Source organism: Protopterus annectens, chromosome 2.part1 (assembly GCF_019279795.1).
Source record: "Protopterus annectens isolate FY-2018-M chromosome 2.part1, PAN1.0, whole genome shotgun sequence".
Classification (NCBI taxonomy): Eukaryota; Metazoa; Chordata; order Ceratodontiformes; family Protopteridae; genus Protopterus; species Protopterus annectens.
In genome coordinates, this window is record NC_056729.1 from 1,943,278,815 (window position 1) to 1,943,297,755 (window position 18,941).

Genomic DNA, 18,941 nt, shown 5'->3' on the forward strand with positions numbered 1-18,941 from the left:
ACCCGCATGCCATATGCCATAGAGCTAAGATTTTGTATAAACATTTCGGAGTCTGGCCTAAGTTTGTCGGTATAGCATCTTCTGGTCTCCCGGCTTCAGATATACCTAGGAAACGCAAAGACAAGGACAGTGACAGGCCTAGGGTTAAATCTGCTGATGATGCACTGGTGAAATTGGACGTCAGCCCAGTGGTAGTCAGTGAGGCACTTTTGCAGCCCCTGCAGTCTGCAGATTTTCAGCCACAGGCCTCTGCCAAGACCTTTACTGAGTCCTTCATGCCGCAGTCTGCTATTTGGTCTTCAGACCCTCTGCCTGTCACCACCTAAAATGGGTCTGGAGCCGCTATGCAGGCACTGGCTTCTGATGCCTCTTCTCTTCGACATGAGACCAGAATCAGACTGACTAACTTAGGCCATACGTCTGCAGTTGCTAGGCCTCCTGAGTCCCTCCCGATTGCTAGCAAACTTTCCAGCTGCAAACCTTCTCACAGGCACACATTGGCCTCCCCTCCTGTGCCTCAGTCCCAGTTGGTAAAGATGGCTGGTGATCTTCTTTCACTGATTAGAAGCTCTCATCCTCCCCCTTCCAAGAGGGCTATGGAATTGTCTCCTGATGTTTTGTACATCTCAGATTCTGAGGTTTCCAGTGTTTCTGCTGGTAAAGAAGGAAATTCTCAACTTTTTTCTGTCTTTGAGGATTCTGATGCTGAGGAATCTATCCCTTCTGCCTCCCCTCTAGAAGATTTTTCCTTTAGGGATACTTTGCATACTCTTAGGGAGCACTTTAAATGGGAATGTCAGGATTTTCCCCAGTTTAAGAAGAGAATCAGGGAATTTTTGGATTCGCCACAGCATAAGCCTCTGGCTATACCTCCAGTTTTGGAAGTTGTGGATGATGTCTTCATGGAAAATTCTTTAACTCCTAATTCTGTCCTTCCTGCCCCCAGAAAACCTGATAGGTATTATAGGGTTCCTGATTCTCATCAATTCCTTTTTAAAATCCCTACTGCTGATCCTGAGATTATTTCTCAAAGCCCCAAAGGTGTTAAGGCTACTATTGCTAAAAACCCTGTTTCTTCTGATAAAGAGTCTAGGGCCTTGGACAGGTGGGGTAAAAAAGTCTATACCTCTGCAACCCTTGCCATTAGATCTGTAAATTGCCTTCTTCACATGCCTAAGTATCAGCAACATACTTTGGAGACTATTAAGGCTAAACTTGGGGATATTCCTTCCATGTCAGAGAACAAAGATTTACAAGACTTACTGAATTCTGCCACTCAATTAATAAGCATTCATTACATTGTGGTTTTGACACTTTGGAGGCTTCCTGCAGAGCAGCAGCCACTGGTTCCATTATTAGAAGGCATGCCTGGCTCAGGGAGCAGCCTCTTTCTGAACTTGTTAAATCTAAATTGCTGAATGTTCCTTTGCACAAGGACAATCTTTTTGGTAATAAGGCTGAGGAGGTACTGAAGAAGTTAGAGGATAAGGTGAAATCTATGCAAGCTATAAAAGATTTCCTTCAGGTTCAGCCTCCTCAGTTCAGTAAGCATTACCTTTCCAAGAATTTGTCCTTCCCTGATCTTGGCAAGCAGAGTCGCTCTAGGCCTAGGGGTTTCAGATCTTCCAGAGCACAGGCTTCTGCCCCTCAAAGGGCTAAACAATGGCATTCTTCTTCAGCTAAAGCGGGGTGTTCTAAGCCAACTTCCCAAAGCAAGCATTCTCAATGACTCTGGCCTTCTTGTGCCTACCTCTGCAGGTCCTGGGTTTCCTTTGGCGGGAAGGTTAGCCAGGTTCGCAGAGGTATGATCTACCATCACAGATGACAAATGGGTGCTCAATATAGTAAACCAAGGTTACAAGTTTTATTTTCACACCTTCCCTGTTCTGAAAGGGTACCCAGACATACCCAGAATTCTCAGGACAGAGGTAGAAAATCACATTTCTTTTCTACTGACCATGGGGGCTATAGAGCCAGTTCCTGCAAATCAGGCAGGCCTAGGTTTTTATTCAAGACTATTTCTGGTACCAAAAAAGGGGGGCACCTGGCACCCTATTCTGGATCTGTCTATTCTAAACACTTTTCTGGTGATTCCCAAGTTCAGGATGCTCACTCTTCAACAGTTACTACCCATGCTGGGTAAGGATTCATGGCTGGTAACTTTGGATCTCACTGTTGCAGTCCTGGTTTCCCACCCTCCATTCCTCCTCTTTTCCTAAGGCACAGACTACTTGTTTTTGTTTTTGGATGGCATGTTTCCAGGATATCTCCTTCCTGGGTTAGCCTTCTTTTGGGGCCTCCTGACAGTTAAGGCAAGAAAAACTGTGGAAATGGCGTTGGCTGCCTCCCTTTATACCTGACGTTCTGACATCAGTTTTACAACCGATGGCAGCCAACATCATATACCAAGGACTCTGGTATTTGGGCCAGCTGACGGCTACTGGGAGCCAGATAACCCATATGTTAGGACTGCAACAGTGAATACACTCGAACATCTTCATTTATGATAAGTGTGCACAACTGTACATTTTTTAGCTACCTCACAAACAGGCAATGGTCTGTCAAATGTCTCTACTCTTACTCCCCCTTTCTCCCTGTCAGTACTGGAGTACCACAAGGATCTATTCTTGGACCACTACTATTCAACATTTTCACTAACAGTCTTCACACTTCCTGCCCTCAATCCTCGCTCATACAATATGCTGATGACTCTACTATCATCTCCAGCTCTGACAATCTGTCTGACATCCACTCACTCACCCAAAACTCATTTATCTCTTTTGAACATTGGCTTGCTAACAACTAACTCATACTTAATCCTAAAAAAAAAAAAAAACAAACTTTTGCTATTTCTCCCAAAATCCCTTTCTCATCATAAAGCATCACTTAACATCTCATCGCTTAACAACACTGTCATAAATGTCAGCACACACACACCAGACGTCTGGGTGTGATCATTGACGACCAAGTTAAATTTGATCCTCATATATTAAATTGCATTAAAAAGGCACATCAAAAACTATAACTCACAGATGACTCTAGACTCTCTCTTGCATATGCATACCTTCTTCCTGACCTTTTGTATGCCTCACCTATCTTGACCAATTTACAGTCCTCTCTAATGACCAAGCTCAAACTCACTTTGTTAGATTTGCTGCAAACCAACCTTACAACCCTCTTCATTGCTATTCTTTGCTAACCTTAAACTGTCTTGAATTCCCCATTACCTCTTCCTCCCCAAACTATCCATTATATACTCCATAGTCAACAAAACTGTCTTGAATTCCCCATTATCTCTTCCTCCCCAAACTATCCATTATATACTCCATAGTCAACAAAACTGTCTTGAATTCCTCATTATCTCTTCCTCCCCAAACTATCCATTATATACTCCATAGTCAACAAAACTGTCTTGAATTCCCCATTATCTCTTCCTCCCCAAACTATCCATTATATACTCCATAGTCAACAAAACTGCCTTGAATTCCCCATTATCTCTTCCTCCCCGAACTATCCATTATATACTCCATAGTCAACAAAACTGTCTTGAATTCCCCATTATCTCTTCCTCCCCAAACTATCCATTATATACTCCATAGTCAACAAAACTGTCTTGAATTCCCCATTATCTCTTCCTCCCCAAACTATCCATTATATACTCCATAGTCAACAAAACTGTCTTGAATTCCCCATTATCTCTTCCTCCCCAAACTATCCATTATATACTCCATAGTCAACAAAACTGTCTTGAATTCCCCATTATCTCTTCCTCCCCAAACTATCCATTATATACCCCATAGTCAACAAACCCACCTCCTCCCCCACCATCTCCTCTCTCATATCCTTGCACACCCCCACTTGCTCTCCTTGTAGCTCTGATCAATTTCTACTTGCAATCCATAAGCCATAAAAGAACAATAGGACAACAATTATATAGCTACTCAGTTGCCGTAGCATGGAATAAACTCCCACTGAGCATTCGAAATCTTATCCACACACATAGCTTCAAAAACGTATTAACTGAAATCCTATTAAAACATAGATCTGTACATGTCATAGCCCTAAATGACTCATTTATTATGCTTATTCTCCACTTTTCCCTACTCTCCTATCCTTACACAATCCTATCTAAACACCACTCGGCATGTACCTCTGCTTACTCACCTGCAATTCCCTTCACTGTTTTTCTTCCTGTAATTTCTTTTGTCTCGCCACCTATACTTGTTTCCTCTCTTCTCCCTATAACAAGTACATCTTCACCACCATCTACATAAGGTATTTGATGGTTTAACTAATCTAACTAAATGTGTAAAACTTGTACCTTAAAATTTAGGTATGTTAAAAATGCCTTGTGACTACTCCTATCTGTAATTTGAAACATGAATGTACTTGGGGCTTTCCCCCCTGGGTCTCTGCTGAAAATGGACTTTTGGTCAGTTGGACATATCTGGTTAACAAATGTCAAAATAAAATAAAATAAAAATACACTATGGTGGTCTGAGGTACATAAACTCAAATGTATTTTTAATGTGTGATTGTATCCTGTCCATATCATGGCCTTTATCCTCAAAATGCCATCAATGAACCATCCATTATCCCTGAACACCAGAATTATTAGCAATAAGTAGTCTGTTCTTGAGCTTCCTCTGCAACATGGAAACATACACATTTGTGTACTTACTGGCACCCATAGAACATACATGTTTGTTTAGTTACTGACATCCTCATAATGCACGTTTGTGTAGTTACTTACACTCTGAACATATACATGATTCATACCTCTCAACCTCTTAGGAATCTCGACAAAGCCATAAATAAATTTGGGACAAAGGCCCAAAAATAGGGACAATTTTTAAATATTACTCTTACAAACTTAGCAAGTTGATCGAAAAACAGGTTTTGCATTAGCATGACTTTTCTGAAGGGTATGAGGTCTGAACTCAATTGCCGGTCATGATTTCCTAATTTCAATATTTAATAATTCGAAGGGTATGAGGTCTGAACTCAATTGCCGGTCATTATTTCCTCATTTCAATATTTAATAATTTGCCAGAAAACTACAATTTTATGAAAAATGGACTAAAAATATTAGTCCAAAATCTGGACCTTCTGTGAAAATCTGTACAGTTGAGAGGTATGACATGTTTGTATGGTTACTGACAGTCTGAACATATAAGTGTTTGTGGAGTTGCTGACACCCTGCATATACAAACGTTTGTGTAGTTCTTACATTTTGTTTCTATGTAACGATGACACGCCCCCATACCTACATTTTGTCCCTACTGTGCTTCCAGGCCTGATGCAAACTGTTGATTTCGGTATTTATAAAGGATCATATCACCTCTGCACAGATTCCCAGAAATCCAAAAACTGGGCTCTTTGAACTCCAACTTACTATATACAAAAGCAAATGCTCAATGTATTGCCTGCTACAGGACCCTGGCCACATAGATTACTAAGTGAACTTTACGAACTACCTATTAACAAAAATGTCTTTATAGTGGAAGGTATCAACTACCACTCTAAAGGCTAAATCTCCTGTAATTCCAAAACAGAGCATGTCCAAAGATTCTTGGACAAAAAATACAATTTCTTTTGAGCAGATAGTTAACAAACTAACTAGGGCACACAATATTCTTTATCTGGCCTTAAGTAGTATATCTTGTACATGCAACACCCATCTATTTTTTCCATCCTTAGTTAAGTTGGATCATCAACTTTTAAACATCTGTAAACCCTTGAGAGCCAATAATTCTGACTTCAAGTATGTCAGACATAAAAAAGTCCTCAAACTCTTTGAACCTCTGTCTAAATTCATGTATAATATCACCAGACTTCACAATGACACAGCTGCTATTTACGTAAATACGTTCTATTCATAGTTTCATAGTTTCATAGTATAGTACTAGGCTATCTGCCCTGGGGCATTTGTAAGCCTAGCCATAGTGATGTGGCGTTTGCCACCCCATGAAATGGTACAAAAATGTACAGAATAAATCTAGAATACTGTGCCTCTGTCTAGTAGTGACACAGTGAAGGTCTCTTTATATAATAGAATTAGTTTACTGTGCCCCTGTCTAGCAGTGACACAGATGTGACCCCTGGGGTAAACTTACGATCTCCCATTCACTCATCAAGATTTCTCTTGAAGAGAGTCAGTGAGGGGCTCTGCCTAATACAAACTGGGATCCTGTTCCAAAGCATGGGAAGCCTCTGGGTTATGAATCTATCCCTCCAGCATGTCCTATTCATACTTGTGCCGAGGTTTAAGTCTTTAGCTCTCGTGGTCCTGATGGATTTGGATTTTTTGAGGTAGAGGATGTCCATCAGATCCTGATTGGACATGGCCTTGTACGTCAGGCAGAGATCACCTCTGAGCAGACGGTATGCTACTGAATAGAGCTGAAGTTTCTTTAGTCTGGTAGAATAAGACATATGTTGGAGACCCTTGATCCTTTTGGTGAGGTACTTTTGTGGTCTCTCCAGCTGTTGCAAGTGCCGGGTGAGTTACATACCAAATGGGGCATTGTACTCAATCATGGGTCTGATGAGGGAGGAATATAGGGGTACAATGACATCCTTGGATCTGGATGTGAAACCCTTCATGATGAGGTGTGCAAGGTAGAATGTTTTTCTAACCACTTTGGCAACGTGGGTGTCAAATTAGAGGTCGCTGTCTACTTGGGTCGCTAGGTCTCTGATTACTTTTTCCGTACTCAGTGGGCTGCTATCTATGTGATAATTTGTGGGTACTTTGTTTTTTCCAAAAGGGATGACCATACATTTTTTGGCATTTAGTTTAAGGCCGTGACTACGGCACCAGTTGTCCGTTTCAGTGAGGCCTTTTTGTAGGATGTGTGCATCTGCTGGTGTATCGACTATGGCACCTAGTTTGCAGTCATCTGCAAACTTTGTCAGCCACAGCCCTCCCATGTTTGCTTTAACATCTGAGAAATAAATGCCGAACAAGAGGGGTCCCAGGACAGATCCCTGTGGGACACCACTTGTGACTGGCTTTGAGTCTGACATTGCTCCAGCGATTTTAACTTTATGGGTTCTGTCCTTTAGCCAGTTTGCAACCCATCTAGTGACATAAGGGTTTACTTTTAAGCTGTTTAGCTTATCTATGATGCCTGAGTGGGGTATTGTGTCAAAGGCCTTAGCCAAGTCCAGGTATGCGGTATGGACTGCTTTGTCCTCATCAATGGCTCTAGTGACTGTTTTGAAAAAGTCAACCAGGTTTAAAAGGCAGGATCTGCCCTTTACAAAGCCGAACTGGGTGGGGTCAAGTGTCTGTAGGTCCCCTATGTCTCTGTTTATGAGTTCCATAATGATTCTTTCCATAGCTTTGCAGACCAGGCTAGTCAAGCTTATGGGGCGGTAGTTTCCAGGGTCTGTAGAGGCACCCCCCTTATGGAGTGGGACCACTGTTGCTGTACGCCAGTGTTCAGGTACATATCCCAAAGTAAGGCTAAGGTTAAATAGCATTTTTATGTGTGGGTTTAGCTCCTCTTGAGTTCACGTAACACGCACCCGGGATACCGTCAGGTCCCATTGATGCTGTGTTTTTGCTTTGTTTAGGCGGTTCTCACTTGGACATCTGAGATGACAGGGAGATTACATTCAGCTGGGATAAGTATTTCTTCTTTTGGGGGTGAAGGAGGCGAGAAATTTGCACTGAACCTGTAAGCCAGAATGTTAGCAATATCTGTGGGTTCAGTGTATTTTTTGTTGTGAACCACCTCTGAGCATATCTGTGTGTTTCCTTCAGGTTTCTAACATAGCTGAAGAAGGCTTTGTGGTTATCTTTAGTGTCCTTAGCGATTTTTCTCTCAAAGTTTGATTTGGATGTTTTTATGAGAGAATGTAGTTTTCTGCTAATGTTGATCAGAGATGTCTTCCCTTCATGGGATTTCGCTCTGACGTGCAGTAGCTTCCTTCTTTTGTTATACAATTTGTTTATGGCTGAGGTCCACCAGACAGGACACTTACATTTGGTGGAGAGGGACTTGGATTTGTTTGGGATTGCATGATCCATGCATTCTTGGAGATGTCCATAGAAAGCATTTGTGAAGGATTCGGCATTGTGGGATGTGGTATCCACTGGCACAGTGGGCTTAAAGGATACCATCTCAGTCTTAAGAAGAGTGAAGTCTGCTTTTGAGAAGTTTTTCACTGTGGTCTTTTGTGCTGGCAGCGGAGGTGGGATATGTATATCCAGGGTGATTAGTCTGTGGTCAGATCTCACTAGTGAGGGGTATACTTCCGGTGTGGAGCATTTTGTCCCCATGTTTGTGATGATCAGGTCCAGTATATTATCTCCCCTAGTGGGAGAGGTGACTAGTTGTTCCAGTGCATTTGAATTTATGAATTCCAGGAACCTTTGGGCTAGGGTATTAGGGCTAGAATAATGTACCCAATCTATGTTTGGGTAGTTGAAGTCTCCCAGTATGATGGTATTTTGTGATACATTCATATCCTCCAATGTCTTCAGGAAGGCTGAGTGGGGTTCTTGAGATTGGGAGGGTGGTCTGTAACATGCTACCAGTTGTATAGCAGTTTTGCCTATGGTTAGTTGCACCTGTATGGTCTCTGATGCTTTATGTGTTCCTACTAACCTGGAGGTGTGGGTGTCCTTTATGAATATGGACACTCCCCCTCCCTTTGTGGTTCGGCCCGGGTTTTGGGGCCGAAAAGCATGATACGAGGTATAGCCTGGTAGCGCCGGGGTGATCTGAGGAGCCTTGAACCAGGCTTCAGTTACTGCACAGACGTCGATGTTCTCCATGCTGAGGAGTGCATCAAGTGCCTGCATCTTGAGATTTAGACTTCTGGTGTTGAGCAGCATTACCCTTAGTTTTTTTCCATTTTTGTTTTCTAAGGAGGTGGGTTTGTCTTTTGAGCCTTGCCTAAAAAAGGCACTATGGGGGTGGCAAGAGCCTTAGCCAATATCCGGAAGCCCAGTGGTGACAGGTGTAAGCCATCCCTTGCAAAGCAGCGTGGCTTGTCCAACATATCATCCCAGGCAGACAGACATTGGATCCCCTTAGAATGACACCAGTAGTTGAGCCAATTGTTAAAGCTGATCATCTTGTCTTTGTATTGTGGTATCATTCTTGGTGAGGGCAAGATGCTGCTCAGGGTCAGGGTCATACCAGCTTGGGCTACATAATCGGAGAGCTCCTCTATGTCTCTTTTCATGTAGTCCAGGGAGGTACGTCTCAGGTCATTCACACCAGCATGGACAATGACGGAGTCATATTTGTACTTGCTTTGGAGTGACCTGAGTGTGTGTGTTATGTGGCGGATCCTAGCTCCCGATAGACAGCTCACAGTCACCTTCTCCTTGTTCAGCCTGGTCAGTGGGACATCAGTCTGTCTGACTATGGAGTCACCTATTACTAGTGTATCAGGCAAGGTGTTTGGCCTTAAGGGCTGCGATTGGTCAACACACTGATTTATTGAAGTATGTGTTGCATGTGTTTTGTTTTGAGGTGGTGGATTTTTGGATGTCTGCTTTGGGTGCCTCTGTTGTTTTGGTAAGTTTTTTATTAGAGCCTCCGAGTATGTCTTTGTGTTTTTATGTGTTTGGTTTGCAGTTGTGGTAGGTCTATGTGGGACTGGGATTGTTGTGTGTGTGGTTGCCATCTCCTCATGTCTGGTCATGCCAGCCCTGAGTTGAGAGAGTTCAGCCTCCAGTTTGTCTATATAGTGGCATCTCTCACATGTATTTGTGTTTGTTGGGAGGAGGAGAGGGTTGTCTGTGTACATGAGACAATTGTAGCATTGTCTCAAGATGCCCAGATTGACCAGCTGAACTGGAGACGACACCAGTAATCTACCAGTCGACATGCTAGAACAGTATAAGGGAGTGGTATACCTTTAAGGGAAGTGGGTATTCACAGGGGTGGTAAGTAGATGCAGTGCTTTACTTAGTACGAGAGTGCTTACTTAGTAGAGAAGTATTGAGAACAAGTGCTAGGCTTATAATACAATGAGTAGTATGGTTATACTAAGAGTAGAGCTTCCTTAAGGGAAAATTTGAAGAACAGACTTGGCGGAGCCAGAAAAAGTTTAACCTTGTTTAACCGGGCGCTATCTATGCGACCAGCAAAGCCATGCAAACGCGGATTTTAAACAGTGAACTACAAAAGAGCTGGAAATGGTCCCAAACAACCAATTACTACAGCTTCTTGTGCTGAGGTCACTTCCCCCAAGGACAGGTAGGCTGCTCAAGGCTCCCCACTCCCACTGGTGAGCAAAGAAACTTCCTTCTATCCAAGTAAGGTAATGGACAACACAGGAACTACACCACAGCCCGGAATACAGCAATGCCTGTAAACTGGTCTAAACTAGTCGAGGAAGGCGGGAAAACAAGGATTATTTTTTGTTTTTGTTTTTGGTAGAAACACACAGAAAATGCAGAAACAGTGATAAATTAGTTACACAGGCTAGCACACTTTAGTGGGCAGCCTCCACAGTTAAATTAAACAAACAAGCAAACTTTCGATCAAATTCGACTAAAATGTAACTTTAAGTGCATATTTTAAAATAATGCAGCAATCAGTTAAAAAGCAGTTCAGGCTAGTTCAAGGTAAGCTACAGAAGCTATTTCAAGTGAAAAAAAGCAAAGATACTTAAATCCAGAAGGTAGTCGCTTTTCTGAGTTCCCTGCTGCTAGGACCACTCTCACATGTAGAGAAGTGCCTCAACCCGAGTCCCCCCAATAGACCCTAAAGATAATGGCAAGTTTAAACATCAGCCACCTCTGTGGTCCACAAAAAATGTATATAATACCACAGATCAAAGTTCCTCATATTAAAGTTTTCATGAAACTACTGTGAGGGTTGGGAGGGCAAAGCATGAAACAACACTGACTTCTGCAGCCAAGAAGTATTAGTCTTTCTTTACATTACATTACTAAACTAAGAATTAACACCCAGAGATGTGATGAACCTATCCAGAATGGCAAGGCCGCACTAAGACCCCAAAGACATGGCAAATATTCAAGCAGACAAATTTAGTGAAAACTTTACCCCCAAAGCAACTATTTTGATTCCAGTAATTCCCACATTCCTTAAACTCTACAGCGCCTGGTAATTTACTGATATATTTAATAAATAACATCAAATGTACCCTTCTGGACCCCTTTTTAAATTATTTAACCTGCAGTTAGTGTATTTTCCCCAAAGTATGGCAAATCACGATGTTGCTCCCTCTGTAAAACAGTGGCACTGCCACTTGACCTAATTTGGTTGATTTGCAAAGTCATGGAATATATTTTATCTCACCTCACTAACTATGATATTAAACACTTTATCAAGCTAGAACCTACATCAGCTTAACTCTGTCAAAGGGATATCCTGCCTATTAAATTTAGTAGTGTTTCTATTGATACAGCTTATATGAATCTGGCCAAATTGTTTCACAGTATACCAATGCTGGCATCATAAAAAAAAATCTAAGTGCCTTAACTGCAGATCTGTACATGGAGAGACTAAAAGATAGAGGCTGCATAGTTAAGGTAGAAGGCACTTCCTTGCAATGCATGATGATAATTAGTGTTGAGCCCCAACAATCAGAACTGGGACATTCCTTATTGACACATTTGGTACATCATAGACAATACTCCACTCCAAAATGATAATGCAGTTAGGGATCTTGGAACCTGGGTTGATAATTCCCTCTGCTTTGACCACCATGTAGCAGCATTGGTTAGAAAATCCTTCTATTTAGCACAACTAACATGTAAAAACATATCATCCACATCAAAAGAAGTTATACAGCCCTATTTAAACCTAATATTGAGTCAAATATCCCCATATATCTTTCTTGAAATATTTAGCAATTGGAAAGGCCCCAGAGATTCTTACCCACAAAGATTGTTAAATTTAAGTCCTTGCACTTTATTTAGTTTCTTACAGGGTCTTGTATGCTGATCTGTGTCTTGCACTCTGGGTCATAAATGACCCTGTACCTTTGCAAGTAAAATACCTCTGAAAATACAGAGCTAAGGACCAAAATCTTCACCAGTCCATGATTAAAACACTGAAGAGACAACTTGTGTTACCTGATACTTCGCTGACTTCTGGAATAGACGACTTCTGCAAGTAAAATAGATAGACGTGCTTGCATCCTTCAGATTAAACCTGCACAATTGAATAGGTAAGCATGGAACGTACTCCAGTATTAACCTGCTTTGCATTGCTCAGACCCCAAAACAAGCATGAAAGAACCAAAGGTGGAGGTGTATCATCTTCATTAAATCCAAACACACATTCATACTGGTGACATAGGATGACTCTCATGAGCTACTCCAGGTTGAAATGACTATAGGTAAAATACTATTCCACATCATCACTTGCTACAGGTCCCCCTCCACGAACTAGGAGAAATACACCCCCTACTTTGACTTGCAAGAGTTGCTGAATATGCAGCCTAACTCATTAGTCATGGGAGATTTCAACTATCCTTCCATCGATTTGGATGACTTACATGAGCAGAAACACAATCACTCCGAGGTTCCTGGATTTTGTTAATTCAAATGCTCTGGAACAGTTAGTCCACACCCCCACATGGGGCTCAAATGTCCAGGACCTAGTGGTCACTAACATGGGGGGGGTCAATACACTACGCCCTGTGTGTTGCTCTCCCTCATGTGTCCCATTTGAAGTGAAGATCGAACCTGACACCCTCACTGAAGTAAAATAACTGAAAAATTTCTCCAGAGCAAACTATTGCCTACTAAGGGATGGTATAAAAAGGTTTCAAAGCCCCTGCCAACATAGTCAATAATGACTCCAAATCAAGAGGAGTACACAAATGCCCTCTATATCCACTTAAACAAATGTATTGACTCGGCTGTACCTAACAGGGACAAAACCATGTCTTCCTGAAAAAACAAGCCACCCTGGTGGACTGTAAGAATAAATAAGCTATACAGCAAAAGAAAGAAACTGATATCTAAGAACTGGAGGAAACTCACTCAACAGAGGAAGAATACCCTCCACAGCTTAAACAAGCAAATCAGATACCTTGTTAAGGCCATCTAAGGTTCACTACAACTCTAAATTAGCATCCCTAGCTAAAGACAATCATAAGGCATTTTATAAGCACATCTGAAACCTAAAAGGAAATGTCCAACTGTGTGCCAAATGTATAGTGGATGGTACCACTCACAATGACCCTGAGAAAATTGTCAACCTGCTAGCTGACAGATTTGGCAATAACTTCACCCCCTGTCCCCAACAGACATACCCTAAATCATTCCTGACACCAGTCCTCTACCACATAAGAACTGGTCATACAAGCACTCTCCAAGGCCAAAAACATGGCCTCTATGGGACCAGATAACATCCCAGGCTCCTTACCAAACAATCTAAAACAAACCTAGTGGAACAACTCAGCAATCTCTTTATCCATAGCCTGAGAACTGTCTTTGTCCTGGCAAAGTGGAGAATAACAAAAGTAATCCCCTTGCACGAAGGGGGTTATCAACTGACCTTGGGAACTATCAGCCCGTAAGCCTAACCAGCATTATCTGCAAGGCTATAAAAAGAATCATCAAGGACCTTATCCACAAGGACATAAGTGACCTTCAGACTCTTGACCCAACCCAGTTTTGTTTCATCAAGGGTAGATATTGCTTATTTAACCTAGTCGACTTCTTTGGGAATGTCATTAAAGCTCTGGATGAGGGCAAAACAGTACATACCACCTAATGTAATTTAGCCAAGGCTTATAACACAACCTACATTCAGGTATCATACTCTCCCAACTGGGGATTAATATATGCATTACTAGATGGGTAGACAACTTGTTCAGTGACAGAATGCCCACTGTCAAAATGGGGGAGTCCACCACCACCAGTAGACCAATTGCCAGTGGTGTACCAGGAGGATCTGTACCCTCTACTGTTTGGAATCAATTTCTCTAAAGTCCAGGCAAAGGTAGAGGCCCTGTGGCTTCCCAGGTGTGCAGATGACTATAAACTGGGTGCAAGCATAGAGCCCCCAATGATGTTAACATTATTACAGAAAGGACTGACAGACAAATAATTGGTGCCAAACTCACAGACTAAACATTAATGCAAAAAAATGCCTCATTACCACCTTTGGCAAAGAAGTAGCCCCTGCAAATTATGATATACCTAGCACCCATCTAAGCTCAAACTCAGTAGTGTGAGACTTGGGAACACAGGTTTAAAAAAATCTAAACTTTGATCACCATGTATCCATAGTGGTAAGAAAAGTATTCTACATTCCGCAGCTCATAAATAAGGGCATTGCATCCAAGACCACAGAGGTTTTAACTTCACTGTACTCAACCCTTATCAGACCACTAATGCAGTAAAATACTCCCATCTATATGTACCACACCAGGCACCTGCAGCAACTGGAGAGACCACAGAGGTTTCTAACCAAGAGAATCAAGGGCCTCAAAAACATGATATACATAGAATGGCTGAAGCTCTGTCACTCTACTTTGTATCATCCACACTGCTGGGAGGTGACCTTTGCCTGTCCTAAAGAACAGTCTGGGACTCTGCCCTAATGGAAAATCTGCACATCCGCAATTCAAATTAGACAAGAATAACTCACTCCAGGGGTCTCAATCTAACATGTGACATTGAACATGCTGGAGAGACAGATATATCTTTCTGCAATTCCCGATCCTCTGGAACAAGCTTCCATTCCAAGTGAAGCAGTGCTCCTCAATGACCCTATTCAAGTGGAACCTTGACAACTGGATGGGTGACTGCAAATTCACCCCAGGGGTGGCACCTATGTCTCTCATGGACAGAGGCAGTTGGTGCTGAACACAAAATCACTCTGCTAACAATGGCCATCTAACTATAGTCTATAAGGGTGCTCGGGTTTTTTCATGGCTAGGCTTTTAAAGGCCTTAGGGCCATTAGCCTAGTAGCCTCCTATGAATCTATTAAGCTATGAACCTATAACATTTAAAGGACAATGCATCATGTTGGGTACACAGTAAGAATGTGATGTAATAATACTCCTAAGGCTGTAAATGAGTCTGTAAGAGACAAGTTATATAAGTAATTTACATAAGTAATTTGTATTATAAAAAGGAGAGTCATTGAGTGGTGGACTACTGCATGTAATATTACATATCTGGAATTTAGTGTCTGTAGTATTAGATGATACCGCATTTAGTGCAAAAGTTAGTGTCTGTAGTATTAGATGATACCGCATTTAGTGCAAAAGTTAGTGTCTGTAGTATTAGATGATACCGCATTTAGTGCAAAAGTTAGTGTCTGTAGTATTAGATGATACCGCATTTAGTGCAAAAGTTAGTGTCTGTAGTATTAGATGATACCGCATTTAGTGCAAAAGTTAGTGTCTGTAGTATTAGATGATACCGCATTTAGTGCAAAAGTTAGTGTCTGTAGTATTAGATGATACCGCATTTAGTGCAAAAGTTAGTGTCTGTAGTATTAGATGATACCGCATTTAGTGCAAAAGAAACAGACAATAAGGTGAGTTTAACATGAGATTTTGGAAGTAAATAAAATGCTGATGTCATGTAAGTGTTAAAAGAGAGAGTTTCATAATATCGAGAGGTACACTGCACATGGAAGATCAGATAGCATTTTTGACAAATCTAGATAAAGTATTTGAAAATGAAGGACTCTGAGATAACATGATCTGTTTTTTTGGTTTATCTTTTTCTTGTTTATTTGTTTTGAGTTTAAGTAGTTGGCAAATTTCATTTATCTGTTGGGTTAACTGGTTTCAAGATCACCTGGTCTAGAAGATCCATATGGTCATGTAGTCCCATTCGAAAAGAAAAAAGAAATATCTTTCATTGAAAAATGAGTTAACCGGAAATCATTTCACTGAAATATAAATTGAAGAAAAATGAAAAAGTAACAAATATCTGCATAATCATTCGCAGTCCTGCATTTGGGAGGTAATAACCCTTCCACTCTTCATTTGGGGCACAATCTTAAATTTACCAATACCCCATCCCTAAATCTATAGTGAAATGTATAACTTTACCCTAATACTAAAACAGATTGTGCACTTTGGCCTAACCAAAACCTCAGTCCTAATTCTAGATACAATGCAATCATAACACTAAATTCAATGGTTTATGCAAGTGCTTACAATAATGTCAACAATGTAACAATGTGTTCAGTACAAAATTCACAAACTTAGATTAAAAAAATGACCAGATTTTCCTCATTGAAAAGATCATATGTTTGAAATCATTGCATATAAAACAGAAACGTTTGACAAATTAAGTGAAAATGGACTATACACAACAATATACATTATTGTCAACAAAAATCACACTAGATATTTGTGTTTGTTCTTACCTTGAAACAATTGTGTCCTGCCTACATTATTCTGAAAGCTGTTTGTTTTAGTTGCCTTGTGTTATCCACAATGATCAGTATTAACTTGCTATGAAACTAGACACTGAAAGCTCTGTGAACAATTTGCCTTGGTGAATAAAGCAAAACCTTTCTTTCAAGTACTTTAATGCAGTGACCGCGACATTGTCATTTTTCAGTAAAAACCTAAGATTTTACATTGCTTAAAGATAGAAAATTACTTATGAAACTGTAACAAGCTCTGAGTTATAGAAGACTTTCTTTCTCTATCAACAGTTCAATTTTGTTGGAAAACTACTTGGTCCAAGAGGCAACTCACTTAAGAGACTACAGGAAGAAACATTTGCAAAAATGTCCATTTTGGGGAAAGGCTCAATGAGGGACAAAGCCAAGGTAACATTATTAATCTGTTGCTCTGCCCAACTGCAGTATGTACAGCAATTTTTGTAACTATGTTTCACGGTGAGTTGTAAAAGAAGTTGATACAGTATTTATTGGCAAACACAAAAGAGCAAAATAATTACATTCTATCATGACAATAAATGCATGCATTTCTAATGTATTTTAATTCATATTTTCTAATTTATTGAAATTGTCAGGCTAGCAGTAATTAATTGTCATTTACCATAGAGTAAGGAACATTTAAATGAGCTGTCTGAGCAGAAGAGGAGACTCTAACTTGCAGTAAATGTTTACATCCTCAAATACATACATTTTGTACTGCAAGGTAAGACCAAGAGTGAGAGAGTACCTCAGAAAATGAGTGGTTACTTAGGAATTTTTTGCCAGAGATGGTCTGCACCTGTCGCCCCTGGGATTCAGGTTACTGGCTAAGGCTCTTGCCACCCCTATAGTGCTTTTTTAGGCAAAGTTCAAAGGACAAAACCACCACCGTAACAGGTACAAGCATGCAAATTCTGAATGTAATGCTACTCAATGCTAGAAGTCTAAACCTCAAAATGCACTCTCTCGAGGCACTCCTAAAAATGGAGAACGATATCTGTGCAGTAAATGAGATCTGGTTCAAGGCTCCAGAGACACCCCTGCAATACCAGGCTACAACTCTTACCACAGTTTTCGGCCACCAAACCAGGACCGAAACACTAAAGGTGGAGAAGTGTCCATGTTCACCAAGGATATTCACACCACCAGGCTAGTTGCCCAACACAATGCGTCTGAAATTATCCAGGTGCAATTAACACTAGGCAAGACTGCAGTCCAAATTATAGTTGCTACAGATAACATACTGGAAAATATTAAGATACAACCAAACACCCTAGTACTGGGTGATTTCAACTACCCTGCCATTAACTGGGAAAACTACTCAGGTACCAACACCTTTGCCCAACGGTACTTGGAATTCTTAAATTCCAATGCCCTGGATCAACTAATCCATAGTCCCATCAGGGGCTCCAATATCCTAGACCTGGTCATTACCAACATAGGAAATTGATGATCCACACCTATGGTCACCCCCTCGTTGGTCAGGTCTGACCATAAGCTAATCACCCTTATAAGTGGATTGCACCAGTATCATATATTCCTTAGGATTTCATTTGTAATTGTCATTTGTTTAGAAATGAATTTCTTGAAGAAAGGCAATTTGTGCTTTGTTCAGTTTAAAATATTTCAGGAGATTTGATCTCTTGCTAGGATTATTTAAGCCATTGGTATTTAAAGATAATAAAGTTAAATGCTTCAAGTTATTTAGACTATGTATTTTTTGTTTTATTGTGACTATTCCATATTTTCCTCTGATAAGTATAAAGTATATGATCGAGCTTTTATAGGAAATTATCAGTTTTATACTTTTGAGTGTTTACCAACAAAGTAATATTTTGGTCAGGCTTACTAAAAATGTTTTTGTGAAATAACAAATTTAAATTAATAAATGTTAAAGACTAAGATCCGCACTAGCCATGGAATGGAAATCATTCCTAATATGATGGATAAAACTAAGTCCATCAGATTATCAGTCATCTTGATAATCCTGAACGTCTGAGCTCCATAAATTGAATTATCATATGGAGAATGTTTGTAATAGGAATAAGCAATATTTATATTATTTTGAACAGATATAATACTATTGTAGATTAGACAGAATTCTAATACAATATAAATGTCTACTTATTGTATAAGTAATTAATATTTACATGAAAGATAGATGACAAGCAATTCAATCATAGCAAAGTAGGATGTATCATATATAAAACTTCAGTAAAAGATTAGCATACACAGTTATTTAACATAGTCACCCTTATTGATGAAGTCTTTCAAAACTTATTACTTAATATAAATAGATGGTAATAATATTTATACCTAATGTTTATAATACAATGTATTTTACTGGATATATCAGAAGTTTTATTTCATCATTTGCCAGTATTTATGTAATCACTTTGTTTGTTGCTAAATTATTAAAGCATTAAGTTTGTTTTATGTGAACATTGATGAAAGTTAGTGCATTTTAATTATCAGTGCATCCCACTTTCCCCCATTTCCTACACATATATGATACAACCAAACACCGTAATACTGGGTGATTTCAATTACCCTGCCACTAACTGGGAAATCTACTCAT

The 18,941-nt window shown here is 40.3% G+C and overlaps 1 protein-coding gene across 2 annotated transcripts in view; it reads left to right on the forward strand.

Moving 5' to 3' along the window:
- Nucleotides 1-18,941, forward strand: part of KHDRBS2 (KH RNA binding domain containing, signal transduction associated 2) — a 2,078,353-nt gene that overhangs the window by 707,721 nt on the left and 1,351,691 nt on the right. For both annotated transcript variants that reach the window (XM_044063332.1, XM_044063333.1), the window contains one exon: nucleotides 16,637-16,753. In XM_044063332.1, the coding sequence (XP_043919267.1) occupies nucleotides 16,637-16,753 (117 nt within the window). The remainder of the gene's footprint in view (nucleotides 1-16,636; nucleotides 16,754-18,941) is intronic.